This window comes from Dama dama, chromosome 7 (genome assembly GCF_033118175.1).
Source record: "Dama dama isolate Ldn47 chromosome 7, ASM3311817v1, whole genome shotgun sequence".
Classification (NCBI taxonomy): Eukaryota; Metazoa; Chordata; class Mammalia; order Artiodactyla; family Cervidae; genus Dama; species Dama dama.
This window is the reverse complement of record NC_083687.1, coordinates 14,018,126-14,039,173: the sequence shown is the minus strand read 5'-3', so window position 1 is coordinate 14,039,173 and position 21,048 is coordinate 14,018,126. Positions and strand designations below refer to the sequence as shown.

Genomic DNA, 21,048 nt, shown 5'->3' with positions numbered 1-21,048 from the left:
AGACCTGGCCTCTGACAGCCCCACCCCTCAAGCCTTCACCAAGCCTAGGCTTCGCGCCTCCAGAGCCTTTGGGTACTAGCTCTCGCCGGTTCTCACCACGCTCACGCCCAGCCTGTATGAGGCATAGGCTTCGCCCATTCCAGCTCTCTGCTTACAGTTGTTCGTGTAGCAGGCAGCGCGGCCTTTCCAGCTGGGTCCACAAAGTTCAGACTCACCTGCTCAAGCCCTGGGTGCCGTCCCCTCTCAGCCATCACTGTTCAAGCCCCTCTTCCTTTGTCCTTGGTCCCCGAAGCTGCAAATAGGGAATCTTTTCCTGACTGCAGGCCGTAGCTTGGGGGGAAGGGAGAAGACCCACCGTCCGTCCCACCACCCGCCCACCCCCCCCCCGCCGACCCCGACAGCTTCTCTGGAACATGGAGGGTGGCACTGGGCCAGCCAGCACACAGTTCCTGAACTGTTTAGAGACTCCGGCTCCTTGGCGCCCAGAAATCCCTTTCAGTCCCATGTCTTCAAGTCATTCGAGAAGGCACTTTGGGGCTGCAGCTGGGCAGAAAGGGGTGGAGGTCGTGGTGAGAGCAGAGAGTAAAGGAAAGGAGCTGATGGGATTGCTGATCCACCCCATGTCCACCTCCTGTGGGGAAAGTCAGCTCCCTGTCAGGAGCAGCGCCCTGAGGATAGCCTGGATGTTCCTGTCCCCCATTTTACCGCACCCTGGCTCTCCCCACAACCCCTGACTGGCCTGGTATCCCTTTAGCTCTTTTCTGGATCTCCTCACTCAACAGAGGGGGCTAGGACCGCAGGTCACCGGCCGCCTCCCCAGTCCGTCCCCACCCCGCCCAGCCCTGCCAGCCAGAGGCCCCTGTGACATTTCCCACCTCCTCCCCTCTCCCCTGTTCTCCCACACTTCCCCTGTCTCCCCACCTCTTGGTCTCTCTCTGTCTCTTTTCCCTTCCTTCTGCCTCAAAATCCTTGACCCCTCTTGGTGTCTTCTCTAACATCCCTTCTCTGTATCTCCCATGTTTCTCTTTTCGGGCCTTTCCTTGGCCTTTCCGCTCCATCCTAACCAACACCACCTCTTGGATTCCCAACCCCCCTTTCCTCCATCTGCCACCTTCCCTTCTCACCCTCGTTCTCCCCAATCTCCTCTTCTCCCACCGCCTCCTCTCCTCACAATATTCCTTGTTTTTGTCTCCCCCCATCCCGCTCTCTGTTCCGCCCATCCTCTTCTGTCTCCCTCTCCCATGCCTCCTCTCTCTGTGTCTCTCCCCACCCCCCACCCTTCATGGCCCCGTGCCCCGCTCCCCACCCTCTCAGCCAAAGCCTACAGCCCGGAGTTTTACTTCGACACCCCCAACCCCACCCGCAGCCACAAGCTGTCCAAGAACTACTCCTACGTGCTTCAGTGGACCCAGAGGGAGCCTGACGCTGTCGACCCCGTGCTCAACTACAGACTCAGTGTCCGCCAGGTGGGCCGAGGGGGACAGGGGCCCAGGTGCAGGCTGGCCCTGGGAGTGCTTGTCAAGCCAGGGCAGGGGGTTGAAGATAACATTGACCCTCTTATAGAGGGCTCTTCTGAGCCGGAGCCACAGTGTTCTGGACACAGCAGCAGGAGCTGGGAGGCTCTGGGGACCTATCCCTGCTGAACCCATGCTCTGCGCACAGCCCTGGGAATTAGGCAGGAGTCTTCTGGGTTCATGTGGGGGAAGGGAGCAGAGCCATTTCTGCTCACAAATCACAGAATCTGCTCTTACATCAGAAGCTTAAAGCAGGAGCTTAAGTCTCACCCACAGGGTCTCTAGGATGCAGGGCCAGAGCCACCATGCTGGTCTCTTGTCCAGTCTCATTCCATGTGGTTCCGCCCAGCTATGGGGTCGTTGGGTGGAGGGTAAGCGTGTGACCCCAGGGCAGACCGCCTAAGGTAAACATCCGTTCTGTCTTAATTTGGGGAGGCTGCATCTGTTTGGGTTCAGTTTCTTCATTTGTAAAATGGGGGTGGTTATAATATTCCCCCTGATAGGGCCATTATCTTGAGGATTAAACAAGTTAATAATCACATCACATTTGGAGCAGTGCCTAGCACACATTAATTGTTCAGTACTTGTTCATGTGTGTGCTCAGTTGTGTCTGACTCTTTTGCGACCCTGTGGACTGTAGCCCACCAGGCTCCTCCATCCATGGGATTCTCCAGGCAAGAATACTGGAGTGGGTTGACATTTCTTCCTCCCAACCCAGGGATTGAACATCTCTTACATCTCCTGCATTGGCAGGTGGATTCTTTACCATTGCCCCAAGACAGCCCGGGAGGGTGGACATGGAAGGGGTGATTGCTCTGTCTTACAGATGAGGAAAGTGAGGGCTTGGCTTGCTAGTTGTTTGCTCTTTCTGCTCCTTGATGCTGCCCCCGCAGAGTCACACCAGGGTCTGGGCAGGTGCTCAGGTGGAGGGCATGGCCTGTTGGGCATCTGGGACTCCCTGTATCTACAGTTGAATCAGCACAACGCCCTGGTGAAGGCCATCCCGGTGCGGCGTGTGGAGAAGGGGCAGCTGCTGGAGTACATCCTGACCGACCTCCGAGTGCCCCACAGCTACGAGGTCCGCCTCACGCCCTACACCACTTTTGGGGCTGGAGATATGGCCTCCCGCATCATCCACTACACGGAGCGTAGGTGGTGGTGGCGGCGGCGGTGGGCTAGGTGGGCCCATCTCATGCTCAGGGGACCCCTCCATATTTCCCGCATGGTTCCTGAGCTTGGGGTTCCCCAACCTGCAGTGTCCTACTCTGTTACTGCAGGCCAGGTGCCTCTGGCCCCCAGTTCTGCTCCGGGGACCCTGTTTCCTGGTCCTAAACCCAGGCACCCTCTGCACAGCCCCACACCTTGGTTCTGACTTGGTTTTCCTGCTTGCTTTCTCAGCCATCAGCTCTCCCAGTTTGTCAGGTGAGATACCCCTGCCTACTTCTCCTTACCGTTAGGGTCACAAAGGTTCCCCTGGCGGGGAGGAAGGGACCCCCAAGACATACCCAGAGAGAAAATAGTGTGGAGGCCCACCATTGGCAGGAGAAGCAGGAGGGAGCAGGGCTGGGCTTGGAGATATTTGCATGCGGGCTTTATTCTGGGGCTTAAAGGCTTGAAGGGAGGCTGGAGTCAAGAGGACATCTCTAACTCAGGGTCTTTTGTCCTCACTTAGCACCGTTCACTGTCCCCAGAAGAAAAATGGAAAGATCAGGTTAATCCACCTTCTCTGTTCCCTTGGGCAGGGGTCCTTAATCTGAGATCCATGGACTGACTGCCCCCCAAATGATCAGGGTGGGCCCATGAAACTGGAACCTGGAAGGGCCTACAAGTACTTCTTTATTTTCCCTAACTTCTCACAGAAATATAACATCCCCTTCAATGATGCATGTAGGAATATAGTGTAATCATTACCTGACTGACTTTGTCACCAGTGGAAATCCAGTGTTTTTACATCGCCTAAAAGTTGTTGCAGCTATCTGTAAACATCATTTCCATTCATTAGTATTTCAAAACTTCAGTACTTAGACCTAACACTAGATCTTGTGATTTAGTTAGATAATAGAGAAGCCCACTTATTATTATATCACACATTTGTTTTTTGATGACTGTATTTCAGCATAATATGATTTCCTTTGTAACACTATGCTTTTCATTTTATGCACCTAAATAATCTGCGATGGGGTCCTTAACTTCATTAGACGTCAGAGGGTTTGTGGCACCAAAAAGGTTAAGAAGTCCTGTTCCGGGAACAGATGTGTCAAGGGCCCTGTTGCCTGGTTTCTGGAGCCTTAGGATCCTGGGCCCACTACTTGGATGTTTGGGAGCTGCCTTGGGGGTGACCAGGAAGTTAAAACTGCATGAGGGAACCCAAGCAGGCTGACCCTCTTTGTCTTACTCCCTCCCCACCCTGCCCTGACTGCAGACAACACCTGCCACTTTGAGGATGAGAAGATCTGTGGCTACACCCAGGACCTGACAGACAATTTTGACTGGACCCGGCAGAATGCCCTCACCCAGAACCCCAAGCGCTCCCCCAACACTGGTCCCCCCACTGACATAAGTGGCACCCCTGAGGGTGAGGAGATGGCCTGCTGCTCGGAATGGAGAACTGCTTCAGGGAGGGGTCTAGCGCTGAGGAGCCCCAGTCTGAGGGGAGACACGGCCCTGCCCTCAGGGAGCCCCAGTCTGAGGGGAGACACGGCCCTGCCCTCAGGGAGCCCCAGTCTGAGGGGAGACACAGCCCTGCCTCAGGGAGCCCCAGTCTGAGGGGAGACACAGTTCTGCCCTCAGGGAGCCCCAGTCTGAGGGGAGACACAGCCCCGCCTCAGGGAGCCCCAGTCTGAGGGGAGACACAGTTCTGCCCTCAGGGAGCCCCAGTCTGAGGGGAGACACAGCCCCGCCTCAGGGAGCCCCAGTCTGAGGGGAGACACAGTCCCGCCTCAGGGAGCCCCAGTCTGAGGGGAGACACAGTTCTGCCCTCAGGGAGCCCCAGTCTGAGGGGAGACACAGTTCTGCCCTCAGGGAGCCCCAGTCTGAGGGGAGACATAGCCCTGTCCTCAGGGAGCCCCAGTTTGAGAGAGACACAGCCCTACCTCAGGGAGCCCCAGTCTGAGGGGAGACACGGCCCTGTCCTCAGGGAGCCCCAGTCTGAGGGGAGACACGGCCCTGTCCTCAGGGAGCCCCAGTCTGAGGGGAGACACGGCCCTGACCTTCTAGAGAATTAGGGAGAGGAGAAGCTGCCACGGAGCTAAGAACTCACAAGTGCTGGCCCAGACTCCTGTGCTGTGAGGCAGGGAGGACAGATTGGGGTGATGTGAGGCACCTGGGATTCAGATAGCTGATACAAGGGCAGAAAAGGAGTCAGGTGGAAAGAAGCTGGGAAGGCTGAGGAGAAGAGTGTTGGCACATCACCGTCTCTGCAGGCTACTACATGTTCATTGAGACGTCAAGGCCCCGGGAGCTGGGGGACCGTGCGAGGTTGGTGAGTCCCCTGTACAACGCCAGTGCCAAGTTCTACTGCGTCTCCTTCTTCTATCACATGTATGGAAAGCACATCGGTGAGTTGAAGGACCAGGGAGCCTGCCTGAGTGAGTGTTGCCGCTGGGAGGGGGCAGGCGGCCACAGGAACCTGGGGGCTGGTCTGCCTGAGGCCTGGGCTTCCCCACTCGGCCAGATCACAGGGAGTGTGATTGTACAGAGCGTGAGCAGAATCTGGGCAAGAGGGAGGTCCAGAGAGCCAGCGTGTCTGAGGTCTTGAGATAATCAAGGCTTCCCGAGTCTGCAAAAAAAATGGCTTCAGCAGGATGAGGTGGGAGTCTTAGAGGGGATGGGGAAGTCAGCTAAGAAGCTGCATGTATTGAGTGCCTGCCGGGTGACTTTCTGGATGCTCCGCATCTGTGGTCTCATTAACACTCATAGCCACCGAGTGAGTGAGGTATCACCATATAAACCAGAGAGGTTAAGCGTATGCCCAAAATCACACAACAGCCCAATTCTGCTGACTCTCCCAAGCCCTAAACACAAGGTTGGAAAAGAGCTGCTTTGTGAGCAGCGAGAGGAAGTCCTACTTCCTACACACAACCGTGAACCCAAGGAGTGTGCCCTTTGGGAAGAAACGGCTCTGGTAGGGCGTCACATTAGTCAGTGAACTTGTCAGCTCAGCCATCACTTCCAGATGTCCTGCTCTGTGCCTGGCTTCAGGTGCTTCAGAGAACAGGATGGACAGATTCCTTATCCTCTTGGCACCTCCAGTCAAGTTGGAGAGACAGATGTTAAATAACTAACTGCGCCAGGTAGAATTTAGCGACCACCATGATGTGTGTCTGCAACAGCAGGACGAGGGTCGAGACAGCTAATAACAGGGAGACTTGACTGACTGTGGGGACCTGATTATGGAGGACTGCTGAGGAAGTGACAATTTTAATTTTAATATTGTTTGTCTACATATTTACGGGAAAGGTAATGTCTTTTGCACGAGTCAGAAGGTACAAAAGGTATATAATGAGAGTCCCCCTCCCATCCCAGTCCTCCTGCCACCTAGAGTGCCTCTCCAGAGGCAATCAAGGTACTAGATTTGGGGGGGCGGGGCAGCACACTTCAGAAATGCTTTATGTGTATAGAAGCCAGTACACATGTATCCTGTTTCCCCACATTTTATATACGGTGTCTGTGCCTTGCTTTTCCCTCAAAACTGTACCTCTTGACGATCATGCCTTAAGAGGTCACAGAAATCTTCACTGTTCTTCTTGGCCGCACAGCAGAGGAAGTGACTTTAACCAAGTGTAGACCTAAAGGCTCATTGTGAAGTGTCCACAGCTGGACCAATGGGTCAGGCTAAACTGATGAACTAGAATGAGGTGGGGATGGGACCTTCTGCATCCGCTGGAGTCCTCCAGGCTGTCTGCACAAGCCAGTTCACTCGTGACTGGGTCTGGACTTTGTGAGAAGCTTCCTGTGAGATAGGTTGAACGGGACCATGCTGCCCAGCTAAAGTAACCAGTTCAAACCAATCCTGGTTTGCCCCAGCCTTTCCCACCTTTAGCACTAGAAGTCCCACCTCCCAGGCAATCCAGGACAGGTGGTCATTTTGTCCTCAGCTCAGGAGGAGCACGGGGGACCCAGCTGGCAAGAAGAGCATGTTGGATACAGTAAGGCCCTGGGAGAGTAAGCTTTAAGAGCTGGGATGCCTGGGTGCCTCGGAGCAGAGGAAGCCCTGAGGGAGCTGTCTGTGTTCCAGAGCTTGTTAGGTGTCCCCCAGTAGGTGGGACAAACACCAATCATTGAAAATTTCTGGGAGGCAGACCTGAATTCCACCTCTGGAAGATGCTATAAGCACCAGATCTGCCCAGCAAAGGAGTCGGCTGTTCTGTCCCTGGGTAGGAGGACACAGCAGGGTTGCTGTGGAGGGGACCCCTGTGCCAGATAATGTTACTCCCCTGCTCAGCCCTCTTCCCTCACTGTCTTCTCCAGGCCTCCCAGACCTGGTCCACCCCTGCCTGCTTCTCTGATCTCATTTTCTGCTGGTCTCCTGTGACTCTGCTCAGCTCAAGCACACTGATCTTGCTTTTCTTTATACATTTGAGGCAGGTTTCTTCGTGCCTTACAGGCCTTTACTTGTGATGTTCCCCCTGACCTGGAATGTTCTCCCGCCTCATTCCGGTCTCCATGGAGAGGTCCCTGACAGCCCCACAGAAGACACTTCTCCATCCCTTTCCTGCATTATCTTCTTTATTGTGCTTACCACCCAAAGAGCGTAAGCTCCAGGAGGCAGGGTTCCTTGTCTTATTCATGGATGTGTCCCTGGTGTCTAGAACAGAACCTGCTCAATTAGGTGAATGAGTGAATGAAAGGGAGGTAGTGGAGGCTGGACTTGATGACCCCTGAGGTAACTTCTAACTCTGGGATGCTATGAAAGTCCCTTTTCAGTCCTGATGACATAGAGAGGTCTTCACTGAGCATTCAAATATTGAAAGCAGATAGTAGTTTGATGGGGGCTTTCTCTCTGGAGTCAAATGAGAGAAGGTGAGAATCCCAGTAACTACCACTCCGCAGAGCGGGGAGTGCTCTGGGCAAGGGAAGCTGCAGTTGAAGGTCTCAGAGTTCATAGGAAGCACAGAGGGCTCCCACCTCCCACCTGGGAAGACTTCCTGGAGGAGGTGATGTTTCAGAGAGACCCTGAAGCACAAAAAGGACTTGGTCAGGGGAACATAGTAGGTGAGGGCATCTCAAGCAGTGGGAGCAGCTCAGGCAAAACCCAGGGTCTGCAAAGCTGGACTATGTCCAGGCTGCAGCTTGTAGCTCAGTTCAGCTCCGGAGGTGACAAAGAAGAACATAGTGAGCAGGGCTCTGGCTGACCCTGTGAAAGGCTGTCAGGAAGAGGGGAGATCTTGGAGCTGGTGAAATGACCAGGAAAAGGGGCAGAGCTTCAGTTTTGGTTTGAACAGTGAAAAGGTGGGGTTCTCCCATTTGAGTCCTTGGGACAGGGTGGTGGAGGAGGAAGGAAAGGTTTGAAGATTGAGGCTAGACCCTGGGGATTTGGGGATTGGGATATGGGAAAAATCTCCAAGAAGGGGGAGGAGAGGGAGGTCCCTTTGGGGGCTGGTGAGAAGCCCAAAAGGCACTGGGGCTTGGGTCCTGCCTATGTCAGTGTGGCACCTCCTGGCCCTCTGGGTGCTGGCTGCAGCCCTCTGAGGGCCCCGTCTGCTGGCAAGGGTCCCCACCGGCCTCGGATCTTTGGTGTGTTCCTCCCCCAGGCCCGGGCCTGCTGCTGGGGAGGGGTGGGCATTTCCTGCTGTCCTGATCCCTCCTCTCCCTGCCACTCCCACCCCACCTGGCAGCTCCAGGCACCAGCTGTCCCCAGACCTTGTGTCTCGCTGGCTCTCCTTCGCCCAAGCCAACTCCTTTGCTCTCAGGCAGGTAACATTTGGTGGCCCTCCCCTACCGGGGGTCTGTCTATCTGGTGTCACAGATGGTGTGGCATTGTTTGTGGGCAGTGCCATGAAAATGCCAGGCACCAGGTGCCACCTAAGATTGATTCCCCTTCCCTCTGAGCCAGGTCTTCATGTCACAGGGGCTTTGAGATAGGCTGGCAGTGCCAGTGAAGAGGCATGCCCTTGCCTGGGTGCTCCTCCTCAAGGCTGCATCTACTCCTCCTTTTCCATCGCCTGTCAGCAACTCCGCAATTCTAGGCCCCTGGGTCTGTGGGCAGAGGGGCTCAGCACCGCCTAGGTTAATACCTTCAAATTTTCACATTTTACCACAGCTATGTAGCACATACACTAATATCTTTCTTTAAGTCACCTTCTTTTTTCTCAGCTTTGTCCTAAGCATCAATATTAGAGAAGTTGTGGGTTTGAAGGGCTCACTTTATTCACCTCTTAAAACATAAGTATTAGATTTTTATTGAGGTATAATTGACATTATATTAGTTCCAGATGTACAACATAATGATTTGACATTTGTGTATATTGCAAAATAATTGCTACAATAAGTCTAGTTAATATCCATCACCAGAATTTTTTTTCCTTACGATGAGAACTTTGAAGATCTACTCTCTTGGAAACTTTCAAATATGCAATACAGTATTAGTAACTGTAGTCAGCATTACATTACATCTCCAGGACTTATTTTATCATTGGAAGTTCAACCCTTTTTAGTTTCTTCACCCATTTCACCCACCCGCCACCCTCCAAGTATTAAATTTTTAAACTTGGTTTCTGTACCTTCAGGGGACTTCCCTGGTGGTGCTAGTGGTAAAGAACCCACCTGGTAAAGAGATGTGGGTTCGATCCCTGGGTTGGGAAGATCCCCTGGAGAAGGTAATGGCAACCTACTCCAGTATTCTTGCCTGAAGAATCCCCACAGACAGAGGAGCCTGGCAGGCTACAGTCCATGGAGTTGCAAAGAGTCAGACATGACTGAAGCGACTCAGCACAGCATAATGACTGGTATCTGCCATTATATGGACAGAGGAGTCCTTGGGGTTGCAAAGAGTCAGACACAAGGGAAACAACTTAGCACACACTTATTTCCAGAAATCGTTGCAGTAGCATCGTGTATCACCAAGTGTGTGCACTATGTGCTTTGGGAATCTTGCTTTGTGTTCAGACTTGGGCCCCAGTGTCCTAGGACAACTCTCCTGCCTAGAAGAGGAAGGGTGGGGGTGTGTTCCAGGGTGGGGGGAATTACTGATTAGGAAGGAAGGGAAGACATGAAAGAAACTTTGCAAATTGTCCTGATGAATGGAAGCCCTGCCGCTGTCTTCTCTCTTTCCCACTCTGAGGTCCCCTCTGGGTTAACAGGATGCTGACCAGTCTGCCGTGGGGAGAAGGTCCCATCTGGTGGGGGCAGTGCTCCGCGCCCTGGTAGGGAGTCGAGGGTGGTGAATGGGGAAAGGTGAGTGGCCCCTCACTGCTGCCTCTCCTCACACAGGCTCCCTCAACCTCCTGGTGCGGTCCCGGAACAAAGGGGCCCTGGACACGCACGCTTGGTCCCTCAGCGGCAATAAGGGCAACGTGTGGCAGCAGGCACATGTGCCCATCAACCCGAGCGGGCCCTTCCAGGTGAGTCCCCCGGCCCGCCTCTCCTTAGAGCGCTCCCAGCCTGGGGCTGCTCCCGGGAGCTGAGGAGGAAAGCATGCAGGGATGGGGGGACCTTCCTGGGAGACGGAGGGTAAAGGCTGGGAGCAGAACCTCCCTCAGCACGCTCCCTGCTCTCTGATCCCACCCCAGATTATTTTTGAGGGTGTCCGAGGCTCGGGCTACCTGGGGGATATCGCCATAGATGACGTCACCCTGAAGAAGGGGGAGTGTCCCAGGAAGCAGATGGATCCCAATAAAGGTGCAGGGCAGAAAGTGGGTGGGGGGGTGCCTGTGTCAGGGGAGGTGTTGTTGGGGTCAGAATTGGGGTTCTGAGTGGCAGGGTGATGGGGTGCATGTGTTGGTAGCTGTGGAACCAGGTGCCGGTGTATTGGGTACTCACCTCGGGCCCCACCCTGGCTCAGGCTGTGGGCTGCATGGACAATGAGACGACCAGACCCTCCGGTGAGCTGAGTTTACAGTAGCAGTGTCTGTGTCTGGGAACATCTGTGTATGTGTGTGTGTCCAAGTGTGAAACCTGTACCCCTTCCCATGTTGGGGGCCAGGTGTTTGCGATAATATCAGCTGGAGGTTACCAAGTAATTACCACATACCAGGCAAGGTACAGACACATGTATATGTATAGTCTCATTCATTCCTCACCACAGTCCTCCGGAGTGGCTCTTCTTCCACTCATTTTATTTTTATTTTATTTTTACTTTATTTATTTTATCATTCCCTATTTTCTTTCCTTTTTTTTTTGGCCACACCACAAGGCATGTGGGATCCCTAGTTTCCCAACCAGGGATCGGAGCCCTGCCTCCTGCAGTGGAAGCGTGGAGTCTGACCTGCTGGGTGACCAGGAAAGTTCCCTATTAGACTCATTTTATAGATGAGGAAACCTAGGTCCCTGAGGTCGAATAAGTTGCTCTGTGTCTTCCTTAGTGAGCCACAGGCCAGGATTTGGACCCCGCAGGCAGAGTTAACACCCACCTCACGTCTTGCGAGTGTGTCTGTGTGCACAGAGTTGGGGCAGAGGAACGACCCTCGCATGGCCCGCCCACCCCTCCCTGGCCCTGCCGAGCTGACTGGAGCCCCGGCCTGTGTCCCTTCTCTCTCCCGTCACAGTGGTGGTGATGCTGGGCAGTGCAGCCCCCCGCCAGCCCCTCCCGCAGCTCTGGGGGCCTGTGGCCGCCTTCCTCCTGGCGTTGCAGAGATGATGAGAGCTGCGTGGCGCCCCCACCCCGCCCCCCCCCCCCGGCACACCAAAGTGTCCGCATCGTACCAAAGACTGACCCCACGCCAGCCGGGGTGCCCAGGGGCAGGGCCGCCCGCCAGGGAGGGGGCCGGCGCCGGCCGCGAGGAGCAGAGAACAAGGACAAAGGCCCAGCACTGAGACCCCGGAGACGGTTGTTCGACACACGCACACACCCACACTCACACACACACACAGATCTATTAAAGCACAAGTTTCTATCCAACCTGCCAGCACCTTCTTTACTGCAGAGACAGGGGACTCGCCTGAATGGCATCCGCCACCCCAGGGACCTTGGCACCACGTGGTCCTTGTCGGGGCTGCAGGCGCGGCGTGTTTCTGCCCTTCCCCTGGCCCCAACTCAAGGCTCAGCTCAGCCCAGTGGCTTCCTTCCCCAGCAGGAGCCAGAAGGGAAGCGGGCATGGGAGCTCTGCCCTGGGCGGGACTCTGGGACTCCTTGGGACGGAGGAGCCTGGGATCGAGGGGCCACGAGGAACTCTGTGAGCTGTGTGGAAGGCACTAGCTGCATGGAACTCAGTTCCCAGAGTGAAGGCCAGACGCCGGAGAGCCCAGGTCACCCCCAGCGCCTGGCCCACTCACTCCTGGGGTGTCCTATCTGTGCCCCCCTCCCCTGCCACCACCACTGTGCCCCCTTTAAAGGGAGCCAGTGCAGGGTCTTGGGCCTGGGCAGTCTGAAGGCCGACCCCTCCCCACCATCCCCTCCCACTGCACCCCCCACAAGCAGCTGGCTTCCCGAGAGCACAGCCCCCACCCTGGTCACGGGCCTAACCTCAGCCCCCTGCCCCTGTCCCCGCTGCTTCCCCAGGAGTCAGGGGAGGGGTGGTGGCCAAGCCATTTTCTGGGGTGAGGTTTGACTTTGAGAGGAGCAGAGGAGAAGTCCTGCCTTTATGATTTCATGCCCACATGTCGGGCGCTGATTTTAGGGGTAGAGTGAATCTTCTGTTTCTTATATCTCTGCCATGAAGGGGTGCTCTGGGCGGGGTGTGGGGGGGCTGCCCTGTTCTCCTCCACCACAAAGCAGGGTCTGCTTGTCTCTTCCTTCTCCACCCAGGGTCAGTGAAGGAGAGGGATTTGTCGATGGCCTGAGGGGACAGTTGCTGGTCACCATATTCCCTGGGAGCTGAGGCTCATGCCCCCAAGCTGAAAAGAGGCTCCATGCCCTTGGTCTTGAGTTGGGGGGCTGAGATGGGCAATGAGGGGACCTAGACCTCCCCCTCACCGTCACCCCTGAGAATCCCCTCCCAGCTGTCCATGGGACAGAAGAGGCCCAGCCCTTTCCAGGGTGGATTGTTATGCATGTGTGCATGTGGCCATGTGTGTGTGTGTGTGTGCACGTGTGAGCACGTGTGGGCATCTGTTGTCTGTGCACCATTGTGGTGGGTACATCTCTGGCAGGAATGTGTGCAAATATACATCTACGTGTGCAATTATCTGTACGTCAGGCTGGGTCTCACCCCCCTCTGTGAGTGCCTGTGGATGTCAGCACGTCCGTCTTTATGAATGAATGATGTGGAGCGTTGGCCAAGAATGCCACTTCAGCCCTATTGCATAGTCTCGAGCACCCTGCTGCCACCTGAAATTCTACCTTTTATCCCCGATGGGAGACGAAGCTTACAGATGACCCTATGGAAATGAAGGCCGCTTTGGTGGAGGTTTCACAGGGCTCCTCCTGGAGCATTTGTTGGGAACAGCTGCAGACGAGAGGCAGGCACTGCGATGGCAGGAGGTAGGCAGGAAACCAAAGCAAACGTGCCCATCTCTGCTTTGCCAGGCCTGAGTTATCATCATCACCAACAGCAGGTGGGTGGCCAGGCCAGGGCTGGAGCGGGGCCTCCTGATACCCAACCAGCACGGCCGCCTTCCCGGCCCCGCCAAGGCCTGTCCTAGATGAGTGTCTCCGGTTCCCAGAGCTTGCTTTCATCGCGTCTGTGGGTGTTGTTCCTTAATTGTCCCATCTGTGGAGGGTCTGCTGCCCCAACTAGACTGTGAGCTCCTCTGAGCCTTCCAACCCTCCCCCGACCCATCCCCACCTCATACCCAGCACAAGTGGGCCTGTTACAGAAATCTCTCCGTCGGCTTTGCCCAGCGGGATGGATTATAGAAATCAGTGGTTCCAGGCCTGGCTGCAGAAGAGAGTCATCAGAGGGTCTTTTAGGAATTGCCAACGCTCAGGGCCCCCTCCAGAGATGCCAGTTTAACTGGACTGGAGTGCAGCCTGGCATCAGGAATGTTTAAAAGCTCCTCAGGAGAACCTGAGAGTGGGAACCACTGACCTGTCACCTGCCAGGTGCCTCCTCCGTGCCCTGGCTGGGTGGGTGCTGAACATTCAGAGCACCTCCTCCCTGGGGTTCCATCGTGCCGTGTGTTTACTGCCCTCGGATGGCCTTTGAATACATCTGTTCCCGGCTCTGACTGCTCTGTGATGGGGAGCCGGTCTCCCTCGCTCACCTCCACGTCTGTAGAGCTGAATACAGAAAAGGGACTTGGCATATGTCAGCTGAGCTGAACCTCCCACTCATGGCCCCCGAGTTCTGGTCTGTTTGGAGAGAGGGGACAGTTGGGTCACACGGACAGAGTGCAGGGTGGGGCAGAAACGGGGAACCGCCAGAGGGAGGTGGAGGTGGCCCGTGGGAGCCCTGATTGGAGGCTGGTCTGACCGGGGCTCAAAGAGCACCTGATGGGGCCGGTGAGGTCCTTGGTCGCCGCGTGTGTCTGCGTCTCCCAGCAGATCTGTAGGGGATGCGGGTGTTCGTGTGTGCTGACGTGAGCAGTGTGTGATGTGTGCGCCTAGGGGAGTGCTGGCCTCTGTGCATGGGCGTGTGTGCGTGTGTATGAGGGGTCTGCAAGGAGTGAGTGTCAGCGCGTGTCCCTGGGGAACTGTGAGTCAGCACCTCTGCATCAGTGTCACCTCTGTCCCGTGCGTCGTTGTGTGCCAGTGAGTGTCAGCATCCGTGTGTTGGTAGGTGGCCCACGAGGACCCCCGGCCCGGGGGGGAGACCAGACTGGCTGGATCCAGTGCATCTCCCCAGTGGCAGTCTCGCCCTCTGGGTCAGGGTGGCTGAGGCGTTTTGTGGCCTTAAAATGGGGAGTCCAGGGTCAGTCCTCAGGGTTTTGGGGTCCTTCAGCCCTGTCCCCTCCAGGTTGGTGTCTGGGGGACAGAGGGACTCCTGGGGCCAGGTGCGGTCTGGGTGGGAGAGAGGGAGTCTCAGCTTGGCTGTCCTGCCCCTGGACGACAGACGGCCTCCTGGGGTGTGGAGCTAAGCCTGCTGACCGAGCCCCCTCCTCCTGGGACACGCCTTCCGCCTCTGCCCTCTCTGGGATGCCCGACTCCTCTTTCTCATTCCCTTTCCCTGTGCTCAGTGAAAGCCCCCGGCTCAGGCGTCAGTGCTGGGAAGGGCCGCCGGGGTCCAGACTCCTCACGGGGTGAATGAGAGTGAAGCAGGGAAGAGGGGCGGATCTTGGCCCAGCTCACACAGCCGGCTGAGATGGAGCCAGCATTGGAAGCCAGGCTCCACAGCCCTGGGGTGTCACAGCTGTGGCCGCTGCCCTGCCAGGCAGCCAGAAGGAGCTTGGTCAGACAGCCCTGTCTCCGGGGGCTGCGGCGGATGTTATGGCTGTTCCCGGGCCCTGCCCTGGGAGAGGGACTGCCTCCCTGCCCTCATTCTGGCCTCACGTCCCAGGCCACAGCCTCTCCCGCCCCAGGTCAGGCCTGGGTGCCACACGGAGGCTGCCACCACCCCCTGCCCACACTGGCTACAACTGCTGCCCGCCCCCCGCCTCCCCCACCCAGGGCTTCCCCATGAAAGGGGTTCTGTCTCCCTTCCCCTCTGTCTTCACATGAACCCAGGCTGGGAATGCAGGTCAGTGGGTCCTCGTCCTGTTGACTTTCCCCCTAAGGATCAGGGGAGCCTGGGGGAGCAGGGATAACCCTTGTGTTTTCTTCTCTGGACAGCTCAAAGGGGAGAGCGGCTATTTCCAGGGCCTGTCTTCAGGAACGGGATGGCTGTACCTGCCCTGGAGAGTCGCCACTTGCCGAGTTTCTGGGTGCAGGGAAGCCCCCGTCAATTCCCAAGGCAGGCTCGGTGCTGCTCTGTGTGTACCCCCACAAGAGGATGTGTGTGTGCGTGTGAGAGACAGGGTGTGCAAGAGTGTGTGTATGTGTGAGGGTGTATGTTGGGGCAGAAGGATCCCACTTTTCCTGGGGATCCCTTGACCCTTAGAGCTGGAAGGGACCTTAGGAGCCACTTAATCCAGTGCCCCCACTGAACACGTGAGAAAGCTGAGGTCCAGAAAGATGGCCCTTGCCCCCCCACCCGACCCCCTCTCCTCCTGTCTCTTGCCTTCATTTCCAAGGGGCCCCCTGGGAATGTCCTGCCTCCTGGCACGCGCACCCCCCCCCCCCCGGCCACCCATGTAATCATCATCTCAGTCCTACTCTGCTGGCCCTTCTGCCCTGGTGGCCTCTGAGCATCCTTTCTGCCCCAGGGCAGGCAGCTCACCGAGGCCTTTATCCCCAACCCAGGAGAAAGCGCAGGGAAGGAGGGGACTGCCCCAGCCCTGAGGCCTCAGAGACTCAGGAGAAAGCCAGCCCCTCTCTGCCCAGGCCCACCCCACCACCACGGTAAAAGCACAACTGGAGACCCTCATTCACGGGTGGAACGGACTGGGGTTGTTTCAGTCACATGACCCCGTCCTCACCCCTCTGCCTTGCTCTCTGTCTCCACCCCAGCCTCTGCCCCCATTTTGTTCCCTGTTCACCCCATGCCCCACCCCCCACCCCCCCAAATGTAACCTCTAGTTGCGGACGCGGTTGTTTCAATCAATAAAGCTGCAGTGTTCTAGCATCTGGGGTCAGGCTGTGTGTGTTGGTGGCAGGTGAGCCAGGCCTGGAGCGGGTGTGGGTGGGAGGCCTGGGGTCCCGCTCAGGCCCCTTCTTCCCTTTGGCACCTGATTTCATGGATCCTGCTCTGTGGTCTGGACAGTGGGGGCCTGCTCCTTGGTCTCTAGCCCAATTAACTCGGGTGCCCTTGTTCATTAGTCCCTTCCACAAATGCTAGCTAAATGCTGCTTTTGTGGGAGCTCCTGTTTAGTGGAGGAGATGGACACTAGGCTCATAATTAAATACACTGGAAAATGTATCCTTGTGAACACAATTAATGCTGTGACGGAAACTGATGCTGTGGATAAAAGGTAAGAGGGGGGTGTTATTTGGGTTGGGGCTTCAGAGAAGACTTCTCTGAAGAAGAGACACTTAGAAGACATCTAAAGAAGAATAGAAGTTTGCGTTTGGGGACAGAGAGAATCTTCCAAGCAGAGGAAATAGAATATGCACAGGCCAGGAGGGGTGAGAAAACTTAGACTCAGAACTTGCCTGGTGTTCCAGTGGTTGAGAGTCCTCCTGCCAGTTCAGGGGACACAGATTTGATCCCTGGTCTGGGAACTAAGATCCCACATGCCGCAGGGCAGCTGAGCCTGCGAGCCACAACTCCCGGAGCCTGTGTGCCCTGTAACGAGAGGAGACACCACAGTGAGAAGCCAGAGCATCGCGAGGAAGGGTGGCCTCCGCTCGCTGCAACTGGAGAAGGCCTGTGCTCAGCAACAAAGACCCAGCACAGCCAAAAAAACCAAACTTAGAAGGGTCAAGGAAGGGGAAGGAAGCCAAAGAGAAATAAAGTTGCCCCACTGCCTGTACCAACTGTACCAGCCGCCCTTTCTCTGCCTGGCACCCAACCCCCCGACCCCTCCTATAGGCTCCTTCTCCCCCACCCCCAGTCTCTGTGTTCCTGTCCTGCCCCAAAGCCCCACTCTGCACTCTAACTGGGACTGCCTCCCTTATTCACCGCCAGTTAACTGCCTCGTCCCTCAAATAATTTTGTGCCAACCTTTCCTTTTTTTCAGGCTTCCCTTGTGGCTCAGCTGGTAAAAAATCTGCCTGCAATGTGGGAGACCTGGGTTCGATTCCTGGGTTGGGAAGATCCCCTGGAGAAGGGAAAGGCTACCCACTCCAGTATTCTGGCCTGGAGAATTCCAAGGATGGTATAGTACCTGGAGTCGCCAAGAGTCAGACACGACTGAGGGACTTTCACTTCACTTCCTTTTTTCCAGACCTCTCAGAATCCTAAAAATTCTATGCTTTCCTTGAGAGAAACAGGCTTGCCAAGATCATGGGGGCAGGCAGGGACGAGGAAAATTCACTCTCCTGTGAAGGTTTGTGAAGCGACCCCAAATCAAGGGCACATGTGTCATGAGATGACATACTAGGAGATCAGGCCAATGACAAGAAGAGAGGTGATCATGTTACTTGGTAGTAACAGGCAGATGGAGCAGAGAGATTCATTTACATGTTTCAGATGGGGAAACAGGCTCCGAAAAGTGACAAGATGGTGGCTCCATGTCCCAGCCTTATCAGCTCACACCTTGGGTAACTTCTTGCTGCCACGCTTGGGATTTCTCTTCCAGAGCTTGGAGGCCAGCACTGCTTGGGGTTGGCTCATTGGGTACAAAGAAGAGAGACTCCCTGAAGCCCGTTCATGTTCAGGAGCATTACTGTGAGGCTCTGTGTAGTGAAGGGGACAGACGCGCTCAGAAAGCTGAACACAAGAGCTGTTAGAGGGGTGGATTTCTTCAACCAGATGGGTATTCTGAATTCACGGTAGTTTTGGAAGATTATATGCTCCTCACCTGGCATGGTAAGTGGAATTGAAAGCAACAGTGCTAGGCACTCAGTTGTGCCCGACCCTTTCTGACCCCATGGACTGTAGCCCACCAAGCTCCTCTGTCCATGAGATCCTCCAGGCAAGAGTACTGGAGTGGGTTGCCATTCCCTTCTCCAGGGGATCTTCCCAACCCAGGGACCAAACCTGGATCTCCTGCATTGCAGGCAGATTCTTTGTCATCAGAGCCACTAGGGAATGGCTGCAAATCCTTTGTTGTCCTACCTACTGGGAAGGGGACCCCAGCTCCCTTCCCCTCAAATCTGGGTTGGCGTTAGTGCCTTGCGTTGCCCATAGAATGTGCCACTCTCCTGGCAGCATCAGCTCAGGCCTTCTGGAATGTTCTCTCTGGGAGCCCTGAACCAACTCCTGGGAGACTGACACTCCGGAGGGACTGAGTAAGGAGCAGCAGTCAACCATCTCAGACCAGTTGAGACATCCAGCCATCTCCTGCAGAGCACTCGGCATGAGAGTGAAGCTACCTTGGACCTTCCAGACCAGCCCGTCCACAAACTGAATACCTCTGTCGATGCCACAGGGATCAGCAGAATGTGGCCCAGCCCCAGCTTGCCCAGATTCCTGACCCACGGAGTCATGGGGTAGAATAAAATAAAATAACTGTTGTTTTAAGACTCTGAGGTTGCTTTTCGTCTGGAACCGCCATCTTCCAGTAATTCGCCAAAAAGACCGACACAAAGGGAAAGAGGAGGGGCACCGGCTACATGTTCTCTAGGCCTTTTAGAAAACATGGAGTTGTTCCTTTGGCCACATACATGCGAATCTACAAGAAGGGTGATATTATAGATATCAAGGGAATGGGTACTGTTCAAAAAGGAATGCCCCACAAATGTTACCATGGCAAAACTGGGAGAGTCTACAATGTTACCCAGCATGCTGTTGGCATCATTGTAAACAAACAAGGGCAAGATTCTTGCCAAGAGAATTAATGTGCGTATCGAGCATATTAAGCACTCTAAGAGCTGAGATAGCTTCCTAAAACGTGTGAAAGAAAATGATCAGAAAAAGAAGGAAGCCAAAGAGAAAGGGACTTGGGTTCAGCTGAAGCGCCAGCCTGCTCCACCCAGAGAAGCACACTTTGTGAGGACCAATGGAAAGGAACTCAAACTGTTGGAACCCATTCCCTATGAATTCATGGCCTGAAGGGTGTAAAAATAAAGACCTGGACTGAACAAATGTTTCTCTTAATTGAGTAGAGGTGTTGTGTCCAAATTCAGTGGGTGATGTCTTTTCAAATTTAGTGTTTTTTCTTCCTTAAAGATGTAAGATAGTTTGTTGTTCAGTATGCTCCATTTTTTAAATAAATTGACAGATATTATTTATAAAGTAAAAAAAAAAAAAAGACCCTGAGGTTGGGGTGGTTTGTTCGAACAGAAATCGAAAATCACCCTGGCCTGACTCTGCCGCTTCCCAGCATCTGCATCTTTTTACCCACACGGCTCTGTCCTGACTCATAGTGTCGACTCCTTCATGACTTCTGCTTTGCAGGTATGGCGACCTCTCCAGCTCTAAGTCTCCTTCACCACCTTCCAGGGACAGCTCCCAGCCTTCATGGACTCAGCTTCTCTAGAGAAAGAGCCCACTGGACTGGCTCCTTGTTTTGTGCCCAGTTGTACTTACCTCACTGGACAACCTCCTGCTTGGTTGCCCTTGGGTGAAGTGCACCCCTGATCTAATCAGCTGGATTGGAGGAAGGGGTCATGATTATTAAAAAACGTGGCCGCTTGGGGGCTGTGGTGGACCCATTTCAGAGGGCAGGGAGCTGGCAGGCACCATGAACGTATTTCGTGATTCTTCCCTCTTTCACTTCTCCTCTAAGGACAGCCTGTTCCCAGGGGCACAGTTGTGAAGTGTGTGCACCATGAAGTTGATGCCATCCAAGTGCAGATCTCAATGCCAGTTGTACAAGTGGGTCAGGTAACTGAGATAACAACGGATAACCCAGGAACAGAGGCTTAGGTTACGCACTTCCAGTGACTCAAATATTTCTCTTCTTAAGTATTTATTTACTTGGCTGCACCCATCAGGTCTTAGCTATATAGCATGAGGGATCTTAGTTTCCTGACTAGGGATCGAACCCAAGCCCCCTGCAATTGGAAGCATTGAGTCTTTGTCACTGGACTACCAGGGAAGTCCCTCAGATATTTTTATTTTCCTGTTTACAGATGACAAAGCTGAGGTTCATCAAGGTGCTGTGGTTACCCAAATTCATATAGTTACAATGGGGAAGAACCTGGAGATGAATCTAGACGTTTTGCTTTGGGTGCAGTGTTTGTTCATGTCAGCCAGATCCTCTCCATCTCTTCCTCCCCTTTGGGATCACTCTGCTTACTCTCAGCTCATCCCCAGGAGCTGGGAGAAGCAGGGCCTTTTCCTGTGTGGCCCTCCACTTCAGATGGAAATTGTCCCTGGGCCTGATTTTCTATTTCTAGCTGCCTGACCTTTTTGCATATGTCCTTTGTGGAAAGCTACTATAACACCTTTTTAGAAAGAGGTTGGGTATAAATCCAAGAAAAAAGTCGAAACCCTTCTCCTTGAATTCAAACCAACCCCAGTTGGAGGCATGCCTCCAGACTGTTTCTTGAACTGCCTGCTCACAAATGCATCTTCCCTGGGCATGTAGCCCCATCAGACCCAGAAGGGGTCCCTGCTCTGAGCTCAGTTTGGCAGGAGCCCCCTCCCCCAGTGAAAAATCCTACAACTGGATCCATTACCCTGTCTCTCTAGTAGTTTTGGTCTTAAAAAAAAAATTTGCTTTTGGCTACACTGCATGGCATATGGGATCCTAGTTCCCCAACCAGGGATGGAACCCACTCTCCCTGCAGTGGAAGTGAGGAGTCTTGAACAATGGACTGCCAGGGAAGTCCTTCTTTAAACATGTTTTGAGTTTCCCATTTCTCTCACGCCTCGTGAGGCCAGTCAAAGTTCAGCCGAATGGATTCAGCAGTTTG

The 21,048-nt window shown here is 54.7% G+C and overlaps 1 protein-coding gene and 1 pseudogene across 2 annotated transcripts in view; both read left to right on the top strand.

The window, feature by feature from the left end:
- MDGA1 (MAM domain containing glycosylphosphatidylinositol anchor 1) overlaps positions 1 to 15,428 on the top strand; it is a 62,414-nt gene extending 46,986 nt beyond the window's left edge. The window contains exons 10-17 of one of the 2 annotated variants that reach the window (XM_061146610.1): positions 1,315 to 1,466; positions 2,485 to 2,662; positions 2,913 to 2,936; positions 3,937 to 4,089; positions 4,937 to 5,071; positions 9,945 to 10,075; positions 10,244 to 10,352; positions 11,219 to 15,428. In XM_061146610.1, coding sequence (XP_061002593.1) covers positions 1,315 to 1,466; positions 2,485 to 2,662; positions 2,913 to 2,936; positions 3,937 to 4,089; positions 4,937 to 5,071; positions 9,945 to 10,075; positions 10,244 to 10,352; positions 11,219 to 11,310 — 974 coding nt within the window. In that variant the 3' untranslated portion in view covers positions 11,311 to 15,428. The remainder of the gene's footprint in view (positions 1 to 1,314; positions 1,467 to 2,484; positions 2,663 to 2,912; positions 2,937 to 3,936; positions 4,090 to 4,936; positions 5,072 to 9,944; positions 10,076 to 10,243; positions 10,353 to 11,218) is intronic. The other variant, XM_061146611.1, reaches the window with a different exon arrangement.
- Positions 15,429 to 18,753: 3,325 nt separating this feature from the next.
- LOC133060005 (large ribosomal subunit protein eL21-like) lies at positions 18,754 to 19,422 on the top strand (annotated as a pseudogene).
- Positions 19,423 to 21,048: the final 1,626 nt, after the last annotated feature.